This window comes from Hippocampus comes, unplaced genomic scaffold, assembly GCF_001891065.2.
Source record: "Hippocampus comes isolate QL1 unplaced genomic scaffold, H_comes_QL1_v1.1 scaffold105, whole genome shotgun sequence".
In the NCBI taxonomy this organism is placed as follows: Eukaryota; Metazoa; Chordata; class Actinopteri; order Syngnathiformes; family Syngnathidae; genus Hippocampus; species Hippocampus comes.
This window is the reverse complement of record NW_017806235.1, coordinates 1,476,849-1,496,679: the sequence shown is the minus strand read 5'-3', so window position 1 is coordinate 1,496,679 and position 19,831 is coordinate 1,476,849. Positions and strand designations below refer to the sequence as shown.

Here is a 19,831-nt window from a genome sequence, read left to right as displayed (position 1 = left end):
GAAGTGACATAAATACACTGCGAGCAACTGCGGTGCTTGTACCTCAAATTTTGCTGCAAGCCAAATAAAAAATAAATAAATAAAGAACCAATGATACATCTCAAACTCCCGACGACCATTTTGCTCGTTTGGAATTTACCTTCAAACCCATTTTATTTTAATTTAACTTCTTCCAATATTAAAATTGACTTTCCATTCCTCCCCTCCTTTTTTGCTTCACCTCATTCCAAGGACGGCTTTTTCATTGGCCACTATTAATATCATCTAGGTCCCATTGCCACCTGGGACAATGGTCTCCATTCAGATCCAGGTCACAGTGAGTGGAACCAGTCTGCTTTGTGTCGCTCAGCCCGGTCCAGTTGGGTCCATCTGCCACACAAGTTCACTTCACACAGACACAAGAAGTGTACTGTGCCAACACACAGGTGAGACAGACACACATACACCCACACCCACACGGAGAACATTAGCAGGTACTGCATCACTGCTCTCATTTGCCTCACACACACACACACACACACACACACACACACACACACACACACACACACACACACACACACACACACACACACACGCAGCTTGCGCGCACGTACCTGCATTGATAAACACAGGTGTCTTCATACAAGGCTTTCCTCTGAGAATCTCAGTGGATGAAGAGAAATTGACCATCTTTACGATTATTCTGCAACAGAAGTAAAAGGTAATTGGTTGTAGAATAATGCATGGCTGATATCTGATGGTATTGCATGTTTTTGAATAGCCTGCTGTATTGAAATGCAAAATAATTAATTTATTAGATGATACCCGTGGTTCTATTTTGTATGATGTGATGGATAATTTACAGAGCTAGATGCTGTCGATGGCCCGGTGGTGCCCACTCACCGTCAATGTTTCACAGTTACTGGAGTCGTTTACACAGGATTACCAAGGATTATCCATTTACAGTATTTAGAAGCATGAGTCGCCATCTGTCTGTCTTTGTCGTAGTGAGGGAGACGCCTTCGCATGACTCCGAAGCGACAGCACTCACGGTAAGACGTAAAAAGGTTTTATTTGAGAGTTTTGAACGAAATAAACTAAACAAAAAGGTGTGCTGGTCTTTAAAAACGCATGCATGCGCCACACACGAGAAACAAATGATGCTTTCAAAGACGGTCGTATACTCCGTAATCTACGCATTGTCGCTCGGGAAAGATTTGTATGATGTGATGGATAATTTACAGAGCTAGATGTAGATGGCCCGGTGGTGCCCACTCACCGTCAGTGTTTCACAGTTACTGGAGTCGTTTACACAGGATTACCAAGGATTATCCATTTACAGTATTTAGAAGCATGAGTCGCCATCTGTCTGTCTTTGTCGTAGTGAGGGAGACGCCTTCGCATGACTCCGAAGCGACAGCACTCACGGTAAGATGAAAAAGGTTTTATTTGCGAGTTTTGAACGAAATAAACTAAACAAAAAGGTGTTGGTCTTTAAAAGGGCATGCATGCGCCACACAAGAGAAAGAAATGATGCTTTCAAAGACGGTCGTACACTCCGTAATCTACGCATTGACGCTCGGGAAAGATTTTTTATACTGGGTTAAAATGCTTTTTATTTAACTCATAACTCGTCAAATAAGAGACAAGGTGTCGCTTGTAGTATATTGTAGAATATTACAGGAGGAGGGAATGTAATTTGGGCAATTTCCGACAGTTGATGAATGCAGCAAACAAGCTAATTGCCACAACTTTCTACCTGCGTGGGAGTGGAAGTCGCTGAGTTACGTTCGACGACACAAACGAAGGAAGGAATTTGCTCACCTGCTGCTCGGTGGTCGCTGAGTTACGTTCGACGACACAAACGAAGGAATTTGCTCACCTGCTGCCCGGTAAGTCGACCTCTCGTGGCCTCTTTGTGGCTACGGTTACAAATATCAACATCATTTATTGTACTTTTCATAACCTCCTTGCTTGTGTTCGTTTTGCTTTAGCTTTTGACTTCCTTCGCCACCATTGGAGAAATTGGCGGAGAGATTTCGCTTTTTGGATAATAGCTCTTCTTTGACCACTTTTTGAACACCAGCTCATTTTACCAGCGTCTCCCTTCCTCCATCTTCCTTCTCAACGCAGTTAGGTTTTTGTTTCCCTCACTTGTCTTATCCTAATGATGCGGACAGACCATAGAGGCCGAAGTGGCTCTCCTCACAGGATTTCATACGAGACTGACTTCCACGCCATTAAATGCTCGTTTGACAGTGGGACCGGCCTAAAGCATGGCTCCAGGGCTGTGTCTTCCCGGAGTTCTTCTGTACACCATTCAGGTCTACCAACCAGCCTCTCCGACCCCCTTGTGTCCCTCCCCAGCAGTGGTCGAGGCAGAACCCACAGCACCAGAGGGCCTAAAATTAGGGACAACATCTTCCTCCAAATGGACAACCAACAGCTGAGACAAATTGCTGACTCGGGCCAGTGTAGTTCTAGCGCCACATCCCTCCTATCTCCTCAGAATCCCAACATGCACCTCCAAGCTTCACCATTTCCCGCCGCCAGACCCCTGGTCACGGGCTCCGTCGCCAGCATTTCCACTCCTGAAACTTTCTCGCAAGACAAACCAGCCCGATCAGAGGAGATAAAGGACATAGACAGGGCTGCTCTAGCGCAAAAGTTCTCCGTGACTAGGAAGTTGTTTGAGACAAAAGTGACAGGTGCTGGTCGTGGAGGGCAGTTGTCAAAATGCTCTCTGAGCAAAGATGAAAATAAAAGCTGGAATGAAGACAAATGCACCAATGAACACCTCATAAATATGCCTTTGCCAAAGACCTCTTTAACAACAAGCCTTAAATCTCTGATGTCAGATGTCCTCAGTGGGGAATCAACTAAATCTCCTTCCAGCGCTGAGGAGCATGGGCACCCCCCAGTGAGTGAATCAAAGGAAGAAGAGGCCGAAAGCGCAGTTCTTGACTCTACCTTGAACCCCGAGGAGCCACTCAGGGTAGAGCTTGTCCAAGTGAAGTCGTCAGACAGTGATGATAGTGAGGAAAAGGATAAAGAGTATCTTGTAAATAACGGAGAGCCTTTCATGGTTAAAAATGTATCTGTCAATGTATCTTTTGAAGACCTGGTGGATGATGTTTTTGAAGATCCCATTTTGGAAACATCAAATCCTTGCTTGATGGAGCTAATAGCAAGAGACTTTAGCTTCATTGCAGACAAGTACGAGCAGGTGAATGAACAATGTTGGGAGGAGCCGAGCCAGCACACTGACAACCCGAGCGAGGAGCACTGCGACATGGGTGAAGCATTGCGAGAAAATGGTGAAAAAGAGGATGTTCAGAAGACTTGCCGACTAAGTGAAGTCGAAAAGAAAGCTTGCGTTACACCTGAAATGCAGAAATGTGTCCAGATGAAGCCACAGGAAGATGAGAGAACAGAAGACGCCAGCAAGGGACAAGTTGTCATAAGTGGAGGCAAAGAAGTGCTTCTTTGCGGGAATGAGAATCAATATTTCAAGCAGGAGTCTTGTGTGGAGCATGCAACTTCTCCCGGACAAGATCTGGAAAGCTCTCTCCGTACGGGCAACCGACTTTCATTGGAGTACGAAGAAATTCCTGGCATTCCTAAACTGTCTGACCAAGATGATGGAGATGGCGCAGACGGCGCCAAGAGAAAAGTCCGCTTCTCCTCAGCACCAATCAAGGTGAGCAAATCCTGGGACAGATTTTTTGCAGTGTCCCTGAGTGTGTATTGAGAGAGAAATGCGAGCCCGTGCCCGTGTTTGTAGCGTGTCAGGGTGGAGGAAAGACAAGATCCCACATGCTTCACTCTGTCAGGATTCCCTGAAAATGTCACCGCTCTGCACTTGTGGTTTACACTGTGTTAAATTGGCTTGATATTTGAAATAGTAACTCAATTTTAGTTGTAGAGCAGTTTTAAAAACAAGAATAGCTGAAAGAAAGCGCTCTCCATAAGGTTGAGTCGTGACATTAAATTACCAGTAATCCCAAAAAGATGTGCCGTTGCTATTCCATCAGCCCTGTCGATGATGTGTGCTCATCGTTGTCCTTCAGGTGTACACCACTTACTGTAACGTCGAATACAACCGACGCAATGAAGATATTGACCCGGTGTCCGCCTCGGCCGAATATGAACTGGAAAAGAGAGTGGAAAAGATGGATCTTTTCCAAGTGGAAATTGAAAAGGGTTTGTCTTTTTCCTCTTCCAGTCATAAAATTAAGCATTACAAATTCTTACGCTCTTGGTTGATTTATTTTTCCCTCTTCCAGGAGATGATGGGCTGGGCATCAGTATTATTGGAATGGGGGTAGGAGCGGACCAGGGCCTGGAGAAACTTGGGATCTTTGTCAAGACAATCACTGATGGTGGAGCAACACATACGGACGGAAGGTATGTTATGCTAAATCTGTATTTCCCGCAAGATAAATTCTATTGGACATTGGTCATCATACTACTCCGATATTCTGGAGGGTTTATTTTATTTTATTATTTATTAATTTTTGGGGGGGGCTTCCAACGATGCAGCTGTGTTTTGCTAACCAATTGAACATGATACCGAACCGAACTTTGGAGTACAACCCACAATATATCAAGGATGTCGAATGGTGAAGGCATTAATGGATACAGAACATGTCCTTCCACATTCACAAATTTGCGATTGTTAACAATTCATAGGAACTACCGGTATTATGTGATATGTATCATTACGCGGCTCTTCAAGCTGCTCATTTTTGGCTGCAAGATTTTTTTTAAGAATACCCTGCATAAAATATGATGTCTTGAAATGGAGCCAATGTCAAGAATTTAAAAAAAAAAAAATTGATTTTATTTAGGATTCGCGTGAATGATCAGATTGTGGAGGTGGATGGTGTGAGTTTGGTCGGAGTGTCCCAGCTGTTTGCAGCAACAGTGCTCAAAAATACATCAGGCCTGGTCAAGTAAGTAGCTCACATTGCTCTTCACTATTTTTTTCCCTACTAGTTTCCAAAGTAGTGTCTTATGACAGCACATTTTTATTTTCCCCCTCAAAAGGCTTGCAAAAATACATCATTTTGTGGATCCGTTTGTACATTCGGCATTATTTCTGTGCAATAAATTTGATTTCTTCTCCGCCACCCAAAGGTTTGTGATCGGCCGAGACAAGGAGGGTGTGGAGAGTGAGGTGGCGCGCTTAGTCAACGAGAGCCTTGAAATGGAGAAAGCATCACAAAAGGTTCATGGTGGACAATGTTATCGAGAAAAAGTGACGTCCACTAATTCTCTGATCCGTCCTCATAACAGAGTTCAAGGACAAGTGGGGATTCAGAAACTGATGTCGGCATGTCTGAGGCCAGCTTAGTACCTGAGGAGGAAGATGACGACGACGAAGAGGAGGACATGTCTGCACTATCGTGTCTTGATAACAACCAACTATGCCTCAAATACCAGAAGGTACTTTATATGCAGCGAGAAAAAAAGTTGAAAGAGAGAACTGGAGGGGCTTTTAACTGCAAAGGGGAGAGGCCAACTCAATATTCCCTCCTCTTTGGTAATATTTGTATATGTTGCTGTTTTTTTTTTTTTTTTTTTGTATCACCCTTACTTTAATTGCACATTTTTGAATTGTTGTCTCGATAGCTTCAATCCAAACTGCAAAGAAGAACAGCCCAGCTCAAAAGCGCCCGAGAGAAGGTAAGGCTACGCGGTCTGCTGTCACTCACACATCCCCGATATCCATGTTTATAAACGACCTTTCACATCCACATTTGGAACAGTCTGACCCAATTTAGGGATGGCTCAAGATGGTGTTTTTAGGACACGGGCCACCTCTCCGTGTCTGCTCCTTTTTTGCAAAAATGGAAAAGCAACTGCCGTTCGGTCACAAAATATGTCTTTCCTTATTTCCAACCGTGTGACTTCAATGACTCTTTTATTTGGCGTTTTCAAAGTCTTGATGTTGGAAGATTCAGCCGGTTTGCTAAAAATAGCTCTCTTTGGGCATTGGACTGATGAAAAGATGAGCATATCCCTTTGTGTGTTGGATACAGCATATGCCGCACACGTTTACTAACAGTAGTGACAACATCCCCCCCCCCCCCCCTCTCCATGCAGTTAAAGGCATTTGAGGAGGAGCAGGCGAGATGGAAGAGCCAGAAGGCAGAGCTGCAACAAAAAGTGGAGGATGGAGAAGAGAAAGCTGACAAGCTTGAAAAGTGTGACACTATGTATACTCTATTTTTTTTTTTTTTACCCTATTCACAGCTGACAGCAATGCCATGACACATCCTATTTGTGTCACTTGAACGCAACAAAATCAGAATTTCAACCGCACAGTTGAAATTCAGCCCCAAAGTGGTAAACGCAAGCCCCTCTTGTAACATTCGGTATTGATTTCACATCTTAACCTTTGCATTGATGCTAATATTACATAAACATTACAAAAGTAAGCCATACAGAAGTTCACCCGAGGTTGCCGTAGAAAAGACCTTTGTGGTTATCATTACGACAAGCCAGTGTACAGTTTTAGAATCTGAAATCTTACTGTACGTTACTTCTTGTTGCTTTAGCAGCCTCTCTGTGTTTATCAGGTATTGGCAAGAGGCCCAGACACTGTGCAGGGTGGTGAGCCAGCGACTGGCTGATGCCCAGAGCCAATCTGACAGCCTGGAAATCAAGTACGGCAAGGCCAAGAGACTGGTCAGAGAGTACCAGAGCAGGTAATCGTTTAATTCCACTCTGTTAGCTCTGGACTGCACAATGATAGGCTCTCCCTTAACTTGAGGGACTCGACATGTAAACAACGTTTACTCAGGGAGGAGGAGGCGGACAGCAGAGAAGCAGATTTGCGTCAGGAAATGGAGGAGAGAGACAACAAGCACAGGGAGACTATTGAAAGGCTTCAATACCAGGTCAGGACGGCTTCTTCATGTAGCTCGCACGAATTTTAACCGTGATCATCATCTGCTTTTTCAGTTGGAGCGAAAAGACCCAGCGACGGCAGGGACGCATCTTGCAGTGGACCGAGCGGTCCCGGGTAGGCAGCAGCTTTCATGACATCTATCGTACTTTTACGCTGACCAGTAACTAACTACGCCACTTGAACAACGCGGTGATATCCAATACACGAGCTGGAACTAAATACTCTTGTCCTTAAAAGAAAATGGCTGACGTATACGTGCAAATAGCAATATATCACTTGTGGTTTGTGTGTATTATCTTTGTGTCAGATCCCGAATGGTCCATTGCAGTTCCTGACACCCAACGACTAGACTGCAGTGCGCACATCGCACGAGGTCAGCTGGCCCAGAAGTGCAAACGCCATCCACCTTCACGAGAAAAACTCAGAGAGAGTTTTCAGAAAGAGGTGTGAGGTTGAGAACGTCGGCGGGCACGTAGTTACATTTTATGCCGTCGTCATCCGGCTGATGCTTCACGTTGTCGCCGAAGCAGGAAGTAGATCAAAGGCCACGGGAGAGCGAATCGCAGTCCGAAGAGCTTGGACAGAGGAGCGGCCGAGCTGAACTTTCCAGTTCTTCCTCGTTCTCGGTTCACAGCCCTGCCGACGTGTCCGTCGTCTTCACGCCCCCAAACCTCATCACCGATACCATCGCCACCGTCATCGCCCCCCCGGTTAAACCCTCCACATCCAAGAAATCCAAAAGAAAAATGCCTGACTTTAGGTGCGCTGAACCACTTCTCTTTTGGACTTCAATACGAGACCGGACATTTTTCAGTTTTCCTGAATGCGATGCTGTGATTTGATGTTCTTGTGCAGTGGTCTGCGTAAGTCCCTAAGCAAGAGGAAGAGTGAAAAACTGCAGAGAAGGTCCAGGAACAGCAGGTGGGATTGACATTTTGTGCAAATATGTTCAATGCTCTTCCTCTCGGGCTGTTTCCCCAGCCCTTGAGCCAAGACGCATATCGTATATTTACTTTCGTGCGCGACTGTATTTTAATGTTGGTCACAATTGTGGTACTTGGAAAGACATATTTTTTCCGGTGGCGCTCGGTGTCAGAAATTTGGAGAAAAAAAAAAATGTCACTCATGTTTGCCATACAACACATCCTTTAATCTGTCCAGGGCGTCGTGCGGCGACCTGGTGGATGAGCCAGCCGAAGTTTCTCCATCAGGCTCTGTGACCTCCATGCCCTCCTGCTTGCCTTTCGCCTGGTTTGCAGAGCGAGGGAGGGAGAAAGAGGAGGTAGGGGAGAGACCTAAAGGCGGCAGGGAGAATCTCCGTTCCGTGTCCAGCAGCAGTTTGCCTTACTTGACCACATCTGGTAGAATAGATCAGGTATGAAGAAAATGCCGCTAACATACTAGCTTGCATGTGCTTGCGGAGACATAGAGTGGGCAAGGATCCTTTCCTAAGCCACCTTAGTAGCCTCCTTCACTTGTGCTCCTTACTTCAGAATGTTGGCTCTCTAAAGGATAGCTTCAGCAAAGGGGGTCACGGCTCTTATCACTCGCTGTGTGGACACTCTCGCACATTCACCTTTGCATCCACGGAGGTAAGCCATTCCTTTCCTCCCTTTGCCTTCCCCATTTCCTGCCTGCTCCGCTTGAAGAAGTTGTTTCTCCATTGATGATTTTCTGACCATCTATAACCGCATTTCCCACTTTTTTTTTTTCCCCCACTCTTGGCTACCAGACCTTGGACGACGATCCTCTGCCAGTTAACAACAACTACCAGTGGCAAAGTCGACCTGTGTTGGAGTGGAGCAGCCAGCAGGTGTGTCTGTGGTTGGTGGCCGTGAACATGGAGCAATACATGAGTGACTTTGCAGCCAAGGGTGTGGACGGGGCGCAGCTTCTCACAATGGACACTGACAAACTCAAGGTCAGTTTTTTTTTTTTTTTTTTTTTTTTTTTAAAAAGTCAAATAATTGTTTGAAGTTAGCTTTTAATTTGTGTATATGCTTGCCTTTTCTGACATAATTTGTTTGTATACAATATGCAAGCCTGATCTAAAATAAAGATTGGGACCAAAAACAGATCTCAACTAAGGTTTGATTGGATCGCCTATGCTATAAAAAAAAAATTAATAATTCTATGTTTTTGTACGTGTCTTCATTTGGGTATTGGACGCCCTCTGGTGGAAAACCTTGCCATGTCACGTCACAGATTTTGCTTCCTTTCTGTCGTCAGGCCATGGGCGTGTGTCAAAGTGACCGCGCGTCTCTCAAGAAGAAGCTGAGGGAGATGAAGAAACATGAGGAAAAAGAAGAGCGGGGAAGGGAGAAAAGGTGGAAGGAGTCGTCCGCGCGTCAAGAGAAGAATTTCAAGAGTGAGGGTGTGGTCATCGAGAATACATCCGCTCTGGAGTCGCACGGTAGCGGGAGAAGTGCGAGGACCGAGTCGCTCCTCTAGTAGAACTCGACATTTCCACCAGCTTGGATGAACTCGGTTAGCATTTCCGTAAAACGTTTTATTAATTTATGTTATGATGGGAGAACACCCAACAAATCTCACATTTACAGCACTTATCGTTTTTATACTTTTACATATGATTTTAAAATGTCTTGTTTTAATAAATATGCTTTAAACGTCCACTTTCCACCGTTTAATTAGAAAATTGTTACCCAACCATACACACATGAATATGGCAACTGAATTCATTCTTTTGAAATTTTAATCAATTTGCCAATTCCCGCTTTGCTTTTTTTTGTACACTGCAGTCAATCCACAAGGTACTAATTAAGACAGAATCATTGTTGGGGACAATTTAGAAGTCACGCGTGTTGGCATGATGTGACTCTTTGGTCTTGTATAGTGCGTAACAGAAAGAACCCCTTGAGTAAATAAATACAAAAATGGCAAAAAAAATGATCTATAAACTCCCTGACCTTCTCCCTCCATCACACCCCAACACTTGAAAACACAAAATGTACAAAACAAAGCTCCAAAAATAGTGAAGGACCCTCCACTGCACAACATTTCTCCCAATGTCTCTACTTGCATTTACGACCCCCTGAAGCACAAGTTTGAAAAAAAAAATGTACAAATGAATATCTTGTCTTGATATTTACATTCCGCCAGGATGTGATTGACGGTTAAGAATAGTGTTCGTTGTCATGCCAGCTTGTCACCCAAGATTTCTTTTCTAGGTTTGGCCAATCCGCATTCATGTCTCTGTCCTCACGTTTGATCCGAACCGCGTTGTAACTGGGAACTTTGTCTTCGTGTTTGGCCCGTTTGAAGAAGCCACACTGCCTGCGTTAAAAAAAAAAAAAAAAAAAAAAAAGACAAGATGTCAGTGTGAAGAAAGAAGAAAAGGGTTCATGTGTTGAGTGGCTGTCAGTACAACGGCGAGCAAAGAAAAGCAAATCAGAGCGATGCAGAAGGCCCAAGACTGAAGATAAGTGCCGCCTCCCCAAGGCCATGCGTGCACAGTCGTACCTTGACTTGTTAGTAAAATATCGCAAATCAACTTCCCCCACGAAGATCAATGGAAATGCAGATAATGTTACAGCGCCACAAAAAACATTTTCATTTTTTGGCAACAAAGAAAAACAGCACTGTACAGTATTGTGCTGTGTACAAATATACAGCAGTAACAATAACATGAACTCTTTATTTTTTTTACCTCATTTTCACAATACTTGACTTTTGCCACATTTTCCTCGCTTTTAGCAACTGCGTCTTTTTATGGCCGTCAAGAAATTATTTGATTTCCCTTGTCTAGCATTATAAATAAATGTACCGGTAATATATAAAGTTCCCCCCCCACCATCACCCTCCTAGATGCATGCCCCTGCAAATGTAACTACACGCGCACCACATTCTTTTTGACCGGAAAGTTGAGGCACTGTTAAATCGAGGTACCACTGTACTGTATATTATTTCCAGCGACAGTCATATCAGAAAAAACCAAACCATTCAGCTTTTGCGATAATAGGAGCCACGTAATTCAGTGAGGAAAGCCCAAATCCAACGACCAGAAAGCAAAAGAGAAATATGCGGCCGGGTAAAATTTGTCTTACTTATTCTCTTTCAGTTTTGTTTAGATATTTTTTTTTTACGCATTTGTCAGCCTCTGTTTTTCTGTCAGGTCCTGTTTGTTCTTTTTCCCACAGACTCGACAAAGTCCACACTGAGGAGAGGCAAGTAGTTAGATAAACATCATCATCATCACCTTATTTTGAACAATATTTGGACGTGTGTGTGTGTTCGTGTGTGTGTTCGTGTTCCTACCTTCCAGAGAAGGAAAGCCAGTAGCGCCAGTAAGAGCAGGGCGAAGAGAACGGACAAGAAAATGATCCACCATGGGACTCCTCCGTATTGGGCCTCATGCCTCTCAGGGAACGCAGTGAGTTTCATCTGGAAAAGAAAAAAAAAAGAAATGAAGTTTGTTCTTTTCTGAGTCACATTTAGCGTGCGTGCGTGTGTGTGTGTGTGTGTGTATACCTGTGTCTCAGCATTCTCCATCGCTGTGATTTTTCTTGTGCTTTCAACCTGAAGTGCCGCCTTGACGATCACATCCACGTGATGCAGCTTGTTGTAATCCTGTTTAGGAAAGCAATAATAATATAATAATGGAAAAAAAGGAAATAAATATGCAATGTGTTTTGAACGCGGCCCGTTATCATGGAAATCCGGTCTGACAAATGTCATTTATAATTTATGCATCGTGCTTATGTGATCATCAAATACTGTAGCAATGTTACGCATATCAATCCACTCATAAATTATATCAAAGCTCTGTATAAAGACTTAAAATCTCAAATTTGTTCAATGACATCTTATATGTTTACCCCAAATAAGGACAAAATCTCTTGCTATTCAATCACTACGTTCTGTCGGGTCCAATCATCAAGTTAAAATAAAAAAGGAATCGTGATAATAATGGGTTTGTCTTGAATAGAGATGGATGAATACCTCACCCCTCCTCAGAATAAATGAAAACGTCAACAACAATACAAAAAAAAAAATAATAATCCTAGAGCAGTTACCGCCAACAATGTGCTGTTCCAGAGGCGGGAGTGAAGGGTGATGACTGCGTTACTGTCCAGGCCTCTCAGGGGACACTTGATCCTCACACACTTGGCCCCGTCGTCACATGACTGTAACCAGAGAGCCAGCCAACCACCAAATTAAATTTAGTGCGGTACCGCCCAAACACTTACCGTAAGCAATCATTCGACTTTGTTGTTTCTAGTACAACAAGTTAATGTCTTAACAATTTACTGCTGTGAAAGGATTCAAACAAAACTAGTGTTTTTTACCAGAATTTTAGAATTCTTCTTGTCCACCAAACGTGAAATAATTCCTTGGTCACCGTCTTTGGTCTTTGTTGAGGCCCTTCTTATCCTGCTGTTGCTGACTTCCTTTAAAAAAAAACAACAACAAAAAAACAAACAAGATTAGGCCAAGGTTTCGAAAATTTCATTGAGCCAAGGTTGATATTTTTCATCTAAAAGATCTCACGGAAACCACCAAATAAAAATGTCCTAAAAATAAATATAATTGCTATTTTAATCGTTTTAACTGTAAACATACTACGATGATAAGAAACCATTTGAATATCAGTGCAATTCAAATTAATTGAGCAAAACTTATCTTTTAAAAAAAAAAAAAATTTAAGCGCATCACGAAGACAGCCCAGGCTAAACTCCTCCCCAATATACCAAGCTTGTCTATTAGTTGTGATGTGTTACTTCAACATAAATCCTTGAGACCAATTCCTATTTCGAAAGGGCTTTGGCGCCATCGAGTGGCACCCCGGCATAAGTTTCATCAAGTCACATCACATTTTCTCCCCACTGACCTTTTTGAGAGGATTGATCTCCGATTTCGGCGTACACTCGATGTGGTTCACGCCTGTGGCGGTGACCTTCATCAAGTAGAGCAGCCACTTGTTCTGCTCCGTGGTCTTGGGCCAGTCAATGTGAAGGGTGGCAGTGCCGAAGTCCGTCAAGCGCCTTCCGATGTTGATGATCTGACATATGCAATATTACAATGAACCATTGCAGAGGAGGATGAGGAAGAGGAAGTCACAGCTACGGAGGGTGGCCGACTTTCTTCTGTGCTCACTCTGATCTGATGCATGAGGGGCATTCCGATGTCGCTTTCTGTCCTCATGGCATTTTGATCTCTGATCTTTCCAGAGAATTGCACCTGTGAGGGCTGCGCTTGCCTGGGAAAAAAAAGAAAGACACGCAGTTTGCCTTCAATTCTGTCCAGGTGTATGTTTTTTATATAGATTTTTAAAATTTAGTTTGGTTACCCTGTTATAGTCAGCTGCAACGTGATGGCCACGTTCGCCTTTGCTTTAACAGCGGCGAGTGTCGGCTGCTCGCTGGTTCTGCATAGAATCAAAAGCACCAACCTCCATCATGACAAGAATGTAAGAGCATGTAATATGTGCTACACTTGAACAATCTGTATCCCACTGGACGTCCTCTACAAGTGGAAATAAAAAGTCGACACAGCTCTGATGAAATGCCAGCTTTTTGAGACGAAAAATAAACAGAGGAGGGGGGTGGGGAACAATCCACCAATTTTGTGACCTATGACGTGTTCATTTGTATTACTTTTAAAAATATATTCGAGCAGAGAAGTAAAAGTAAAATGAGACAAAACAATGTGGTTGCAATTGTGTGCACACCCCCCTATCACAGGCTCTTCCTGACATTTTTTTTTTCTCAATCAGAAGTCTGAAGAAGCCAGGATTGACTGCTATTTGGAAGTGTTCATAATTCCTTCCACCGTGTCGAAGGCCCCAGTTCCATCTGAGGAAAAACAGCCCCCTGTTCAAGATGGCGTCATCATGCTTGAATGTAGGTATGATGTTCTTTGTGGTGTTTGTGGCAAACGTATATTTTGGAATTATGGCCAAAAATTCAAGACTGAATATTGAAATAATATTGCTAAATTACATTAATATTAATAAAATTAACTATTCCACAGATACATTCTAATTCTTTTTTTAATTGTCAGTTTATTAATTATAATATACATAACTAATGTAATTTTATAAATTTGACTGAATTATTATTGTAAGACGCAAATGAATTATTTTACGTATTTTTCCTGGCCCATCTGTCCGTCTTGAAAATCAAAAGTGGGCACAAACGTTTGCCCACCCTTATATTTTTGGAGACGTGCTGGCAGAAGGACTACAAATGTGGTAGTGTACCAAATATGGCCAGTTCAACTTACGTTTGAGGTTGAAGCTCAATCTCTAATTCGGTGGTGTTCAGCGAGATGCCTGTTGTTCCCAGAATAATGTAGAAGGTTGTCTAGAAACACACGCGCGCGCACACACACACACACACACACACACACACAAAAAGCCACATGGGCGACAGTTGTTTCAGGAAGAATGCTGAAAGTTGCTTCACAGAATCCATTTTAGCACTTTGCTGGCAGATTTAGCAACTTTTCAGACTACCATAGCAACTAGCCGCGGTCAACCACTTGAACATCTCTACACAAAGGAAGATACTCACTGCGGACATTAACCTTAAATACAAATGCATTGAATTCAAAGTGAAATAAAAGTGAACTGTAGTGAATCGTTCACATCCCACTTTGAAGAGAGATGAGACCAGATGGAGTCGACAGAGGAGTCACGCACTCACCACAGAGTCCCGTTTAAAGGGGTTTCCAAGTTCACAGGTCGCCTGAGAGCCGTTCTTATTGGCCGTGCAAGTTACAACCTGGAATCAGAGTCTTTCAATCGCATCCGCAAAAGTACGACATCCAAAAAGCGTGTGAATTTGTGTGCGCGCGCGGTGGGGTGTGTGCAATAACGCGTACATTGGGCGGTCCGCGGAAAGCCGAGTATGTGAAGGCACGCGGGAAGGAAGCGACCACCGAAGCCTCGTGTGCGTCGTCTCCATTCTGGTTGGTCACCTTGACCTCCAAGGCGATGTCCTTCTGCTTGGTAAACGAGATCACCGGCACACCATTCTCCCTAAACGCAAAGATGAAGGCTTCTCAAAAACACGGAGGTGCACAATCAAGACAAAATGTTTGTTTTTTTTCTTCTTTCTTACAATGGTAGAGGTGTGAAGGTGTCGTCTTTAGCTGTCTTGTAGCCGTAGCGATGCGCCACCTTCAAGTTACTGCGGCAAATATTGTCACTGCCGCAACCCTCTTTCACAAATTGAACCTACCGAGATATGAGCACAATACGGAGCAGCATGATGTAAGATACATGACATGACTATTCAGAATGTCTTGCTAGCTTATCGCTGTCTTAGCATGAACAGAGCCACAAAGTAGCTGTGCCTCGGTTCATTGTCAAATTGTATTTCATGCTTTGATTCAAAAAAAATAAATAAATCATCATCATCAAGTTACTCTCTAATTATTCAGTAGTGTACTTGCTCACGCTAACTCAAGGAATTATTTGGACTCGCGTACCTCTTGCCGAGTTGTGACTGTGTCTTTAGCGTCGAGGACAGGCGGCATTTCAGAGGAGCTCTGTCGACGTTTGCGTTGCCTATTTTGGATCTCCACGTCCACGTCGACGGGCACCCCTCGAAGTTTGTCACGAATATTGTCCTGTGGGATGACGTAGGATTATTCACACCCAACATTACACATGTACAAAAAGTACTGGTTTGTTTTCCTGGCCCCTTTGCACTCAGCGCTGGGTTAGCTAGTTCACCCATTTCGGGTGACTTCAATCCAGCAGTTCTAAATGTAGATGAAGTCTCTCTGTCGTTAAATTCCTGCGAAGAAGCATTCGAACCTGTATAGCCAGCTGGCGTGTGACGCATTGCTTCCTTCCTTTGGTGTCCAAGACGACGGTCCCTTGGGATTCGTACTCGCTGTCAGAGGCCGACTGCTGAGTGAAAGAGGCCCTTGGGATGAGATTCTTCTTTCTTTGGTCAGCGTCCACCGTCATGGTGTATGCCAAGGCTAGAAAGGGACGTAAGAGTCACTATTGGTGTACGCAAAGAGGAAAAGTGTTTCTTGAAGAGAAGGCGGATTGATCTTACTCAGTCTCGGGGTGTAGCTCTTGGGGTTGGCGGTGTAGGTGAAGCAAGCTTGAATGTTCATGCTGAGGGAGGAACACGATCAGAAGTGATTAACCGAGCGCGTCAACTTGTGTTTTCATTAGCATTAGCATGTCAGAAAGACCGACCAGGAGACAAATTGGCTTTGAACCAACAAGCTACAGCTCTTTGGTCACAGTTGAAGATTGCGTACCAGAACTTGTTCCCACAGTTCTTCTTAGTCAAGTCAATTTCCCTTGGTATGAAATTGACTTCCTTCTGGATGGCGATGACTGGACGGGCTCTGAAAAGACAGGATTGAGCTTCTCTGTGGGCAGGAAGTGAGATATAAAAAAAAAAAAAACAAACGGGGAGCACTCACCTGTACACAAAGACGGCGTCAGAGAGGGATCCAACAGCCAGGTCGGGGTAGGAGTTCTTGTCCAGATCCATGTTACCCGCTAGGGAGTAACCAAACATTGTCACTCCTGAAGGCTTGCCAGACAAAATCTACAGCAAAAATGAACGTTTGTTCAGAGGTGATAGATAACATTTTGTCAACATTATGCTGGGCCAAGAGGTTTTCTTTGCGCACCTGTGCCGCTTTGGTGGATTGGAGTCCTGTGTTTGATCCATGGTAGATGTAGACATTTCCTGAATCGTCATCATCGTAAGGGGCTCCCACTGCAAAATCTATTCGAGTGAAAAAGAATCGTGACTTTAAGGGAGGGGTTCTCAAATTTTAAGGTCCCCCCTCATAATTCCAACGGCTGTTAAATTCTGTATAACTACCGTATGCAGCCGAAATGTCATCTGCATTAAAAATATACTATTTTTGAGAGAAGCAACAGACTTTTTCTTTCCCCAAATTAATGAAGCGGAAGCCTCACCGTGGTAACCGTCCTGGTTGATATCTCCCAGATTTTCCACAGCTAGGCCAAACATGGAGTCCTTCGGTCCGTCTATTCTGATGGGGGTGACCTTGTCCCATTTTCCGGCTTGGTTTACGAAGGCGTACGTAGCGCCTCCGATTTCGCCATCCTTCTCAAAGTACTGAGGCGCTCCCACCACGATGTCCTCCCAGCTAGCAAACGACACCGCCAGCATGTAAGATACTCTTACTACCCACCTTCCAAAACTTTTAATGCGACCCAAAAAAAAGATTCCGCCGTTCCACTTTTACTCACCCGTCCCCGTTGAGATCCAGCACGGCCAGGTCGTAACCGAATGATGAAGCCAGCCCCTCCCCTTCCAGCGTGTACTCTTCCAGCAAGATGTTCGTCGTATCGGGGCCTTTCTTGAGCAGCACTACCGCGCCGCTGTGGTTGGCCCGTGGAGCGCCCGCCACCACCGTCAGCTGGCCTTTCTTGATCAGGCTTTTGCCCGAGTCCAGGGAGAAACCTGCGACCACGAGACAAAGCCTTAACAAATAGAGTACATGTATGGGGACTTCATTACTGTAGCTAACTGTATAATCATTTTACTCCTTTATTAAGTACATTTCATACTCTGTGTGTGTGTGTGTGTGTGTGTGTGTGTGTGTGTGTGTGTGTGTATATATATATATAATATATAATTTTTTATTTTTTTTTTTACTTCAGTACTTTTGCCACCTCTGTGAAATTGTGACACTGTGGAAGATTGCGCGCGGATGGGGGCCGTGGCGAGTAAGTGCCGTGTGTGTGTGTGTGTATGTGGAAGATTGTGCGCGCATGGCGGCCGTGGCGAGTGAGTGCTTCACCGAGGTAGCTGCTGGCAGGGACAGGGACAAGATCGGGATTCTTCTCGTTTTCATCCCCTGCCTCAAAAGGGCCGTCGTCATAAATGCCCATCTCCAGGAGGGTGTCATTCTTTTGTTCCAGGCGGACCACACCTAGATTAGAAGATGAGGAGGGAGTAGTGGTACAGCTAAATTTGACTGAGTTTGCTATTACACCCCACCAAATGCAAAGCTTTTCATGACATCGGTCCCCCAGCATTAAATGCACCGAACAATCATACAGTCTCACCTTTCCAGTTGTAAGCTCCCGGAGCCCCAAAGATGAGGTAATGGTAGTCCTTGTCGAAAGTGGCTGACATGCCCTGCTGGCAGGAGCCAAACATCTCGTGACCTCTCGGCCTGCTGTCGCAAAAATGCCAGCTTCCTCCATCCTCGCTGGATAGAGGGTCGATTTGCAAATCCTGACTCAGCACGTAGCAGCGGCCAATGATGTCACGGGATTCGATGGGGCTATTCACATTGGTCCTGCGCTCGTATCGATGGGCACAAGTCTACATCGGGGAAAAAACAATTTTCGGTACGGTACAATGTTCCGCCACGTCATCGTGGCTCATCGTTTGCACCCCTGCTATACATTTTTAGTTTGGAGATTTTTTTTTTTTACTGGAATCCCCTCGTACATGGGCAAGGAGAGCACAGTTTCGATGCACTTTTCAGCCATCTACGGCACAGCGGGGGAATTACAGTATTTGCTCCGATCTCATTCCAGGTGTACCTCTTGAAGTGAACCCGAGCGACAGCTATTCATACGCATTTTAACCAATTTTTTTTATTCAGTGATAAACATAACTCATTCACAGTTTTTGTTCTCTTTTGTCTGGAAAACTGCAAAATAGGAATTGGCTTCATGGAACTATATTGAAGTGATCCATGATGTGAAACCATCTGTAAGACGTTTATTTTTGATTATTGAGTTTGACCGAAATACAATAATGTCCAGTACTGTCACTATTTGAACTCCTTACGGTAACAGTGGCATGAACTTGTCAAAAAAAGTTTGGTTGTCTTACCACAATCTTGCCTCCTGGCCCCTGACTGTTGACCGTCACTCCCATCCACTGGTTCTCTTTGCTTTCTCTCTTGGTGTCCTCTGCACAGTCAATTCATGTGAAATTACTGAAAAAGCTCAGAGAGTAGTTGGGAAAAAAAAAACCCTCAACTCACCGTCTTCGTCAAAATTAACCCGCACGCAGCCTGCAGAGGGTGAGCTCATGTCACAGCTGTAGAGTCCCCCCGTTATCGATGCCTTTTGACCGCTAAAGCCTTTGGCTCTCGGGGCTCCGACCAGTAGCCTGGAACAGACCCAAGTTGGGAATATATTAGGAAAAACACCATCTGTGGCTCCATCAATTGCGCACTGGGCAGTGTAAGCAGCTGAAACTGTCATCTTCACTCTACTCGCGCTTCCTGTTGTGTGTCGCATTCCGGCCTTTAACACAGCGCCCGATTCAAGGATGCCTTCTATCTCTGGCCGCGCACACACAGGGCGCCCTTTGTAGGTTGAGGATTTGAGGCAAATGCCACATGGCGTTGAACTGTGAGCGAGGGGAGTGCTATCAAAAAACAAGGATGTCATCTTTTAGCCGATGCTTTTGTTCGGCCCGCGAAAGCAAATCAAGCATGTCAAGTTCCACGAGGCTTGCTAAAAACTAAATTTAAAAGTGTCATATGTAATCCACAATCACATCGAGATATTGCAACCATTTTCTCGTGACCAAAGCCCTTATTGCATGAACGTTAAAAAAATTTTGGAACAAGCCATTATTGTTAATTTCTGATTTGAAAACTAATACAGCGCTGACATGATGCGCTCGTGGATGACCCACCGTTTCACTGACAGTGACCCGCCTATTAAACTTATCATTGAGCAACAGAGGAGGAAGCCCCATGATGCTGTCTCAGTCGACAGGAAGACCAAAGAAAAACAGAGACGGTGTGTTTGTGTGTGTGCGCTGGAGTGTTTTCACACAAACACGCACACATACCATAGTGCAGAATCACTGGGACGCCAAGGCCAGAGCAACAGAATGACCATAACAGAGGCATCCCAAAGAGAGAGGTGTAATTTATTCTTTTTTTTTTTTTTTTTTTTTTTTTTTTTAAACCAAAGCAGGCCTTCCGGGG

At 44.3% G+C, this 19,831-nt stretch overlaps 2 protein-coding genes and 1 long non-coding RNA gene across 7 annotated transcripts in view; 1 reads left to right on the top strand and 2 right to left on the bottom strand.

Annotated features, from left to right (window-relative positions):
- Window positions 1-312: 312 nt before the first annotated feature.
- Window positions 313-9,529, top strand: LOC109507405 (neurabin-1-like). Of its 4 annotated transcripts, none has more exons than XM_019856816.1 (22): window positions 313-425; window positions 630-703; window positions 1,367-1,410; window positions 1,700-1,816; window positions 1,977-3,682; window positions 4,053-4,185; window positions 4,269-4,389; window positions 4,833-4,937; window positions 5,122-5,212; window positions 5,281-5,430; window positions 5,617-5,670; window positions 6,091-6,191; window positions 6,567-6,695; window positions 6,791-6,887; window positions 6,952-7,012; window positions 7,206-7,342; window positions 7,429-7,658; window positions 7,754-7,819; window positions 8,060-8,273; window positions 8,392-8,490; window positions 8,631-8,819; window positions 9,128-9,529. In XM_019856816.1, the coding sequence occupies exons 5-22, from the start codon at window positions 2,150-2,152 to the stop codon at window positions 9,347-9,349; spliced, it is 3,732 nt and encodes a 1,243-aa protein (XP_019712375.1). In that variant the 5' UTR covers window positions 313-425; window positions 630-703; window positions 1,367-1,410; window positions 1,700-1,816; window positions 1,977-2,149; the 3' UTR covers window positions 9,350-9,529. The 4 variants fall into 4 exon arrangements, with proteins under 4 accessions (XP_019712375.1, XP_019712374.1, XP_019712377.1 ...); XM_019856815.1 differs by lacking the exon at window positions 1,367-1,410 and adding an exon at window positions 991-1,034; XM_019856818.1 differs by lacking the exons at window positions 1,367-1,410; window positions 8,392-8,490 and adding an exon at window positions 991-1,034.
- LOC109507408 (uncharacterized) lies at window positions 330-1,970 on the bottom strand. 2 transcript variants are annotated; one of them, XR_002166457.1, is made up of 3 exons: window positions 1,865-1,970; window positions 597-685; window positions 330-409 (listed from the first exon to the last, which is right to left on the bottom strand). It is a non-coding gene; the product is annotated as an uncharacterized LOC109507408 (long non-coding RNA). The 2 variants fall into 2 exon arrangements; XR_002166458.1 differs by lacking the exon at window positions 1,865-1,970 and adding an exon at window positions 1,262-1,360.
- Window positions 9,530-10,989: 1,460 nt separating the features above from the next.
- Window positions 10,990-19,831, bottom strand: part of LOC109507407 (integrin alpha-6-like) — an 11,565-nt gene continuing 2,723 nt past the window's right edge. The window contains exons 2-25 of the mRNA XM_019856819.1: window positions 18,872-18,999; window positions 18,718-18,797; window positions 17,937-18,198; window positions 17,669-17,800; window positions 17,115-17,328; window positions 16,818-17,011; window positions 16,523-16,620; window positions 16,310-16,437; window positions 16,142-16,231; window positions 15,931-15,992; window positions 15,681-15,850; window positions 15,350-15,490; window positions 14,980-15,095; window positions 14,741-14,897; window positions 14,563-14,640; window positions 14,141-14,220; window positions 13,206-13,283; window positions 13,013-13,115; window positions 12,747-12,917; window positions 12,205-12,306; window positions 11,932-12,042; window positions 11,387-11,485; window positions 11,174-11,299; window positions 10,990-11,072 (exon numbers count right to left, since the gene is read on the bottom strand). Of these exons, the coding sequence (XP_019712378.1) occupies window positions 10,998-11,072; window positions 11,174-11,299; window positions 11,387-11,485; window positions 11,932-12,042; window positions 12,205-12,306; window positions 12,747-12,917; window positions 13,013-13,115; window positions 13,206-13,283; window positions 14,141-14,220; window positions 14,563-14,640; window positions 14,741-14,897; window positions 14,980-15,095; window positions 15,350-15,490; window positions 15,681-15,850; window positions 15,931-15,992; window positions 16,142-16,231; window positions 16,310-16,437; window positions 16,523-16,620; window positions 16,818-17,011; window positions 17,115-17,328; window positions 17,669-17,800; window positions 17,937-18,198; window positions 18,718-18,797; window positions 18,872-18,999 (2,995 nt within the window). The 3' untranslated portion in view covers window positions 10,990-10,997. The remainder of the gene's footprint in view (window positions 11,073-11,173; window positions 11,300-11,386; window positions 11,486-11,931; window positions 12,043-12,204; window positions 12,307-12,746; window positions 12,918-13,012; window positions 13,116-13,205; window positions 13,284-14,140; window positions 14,221-14,562; window positions 14,641-14,740; window positions 14,898-14,979; window positions 15,096-15,349; window positions 15,491-15,680; window positions 15,851-15,930; window positions 15,993-16,141; window positions 16,232-16,309; window positions 16,438-16,522; window positions 16,621-16,817; window positions 17,012-17,114; window positions 17,329-17,668; window positions 17,801-17,936; window positions 18,199-18,717; window positions 18,798-18,871; window positions 19,000-19,831) is intronic.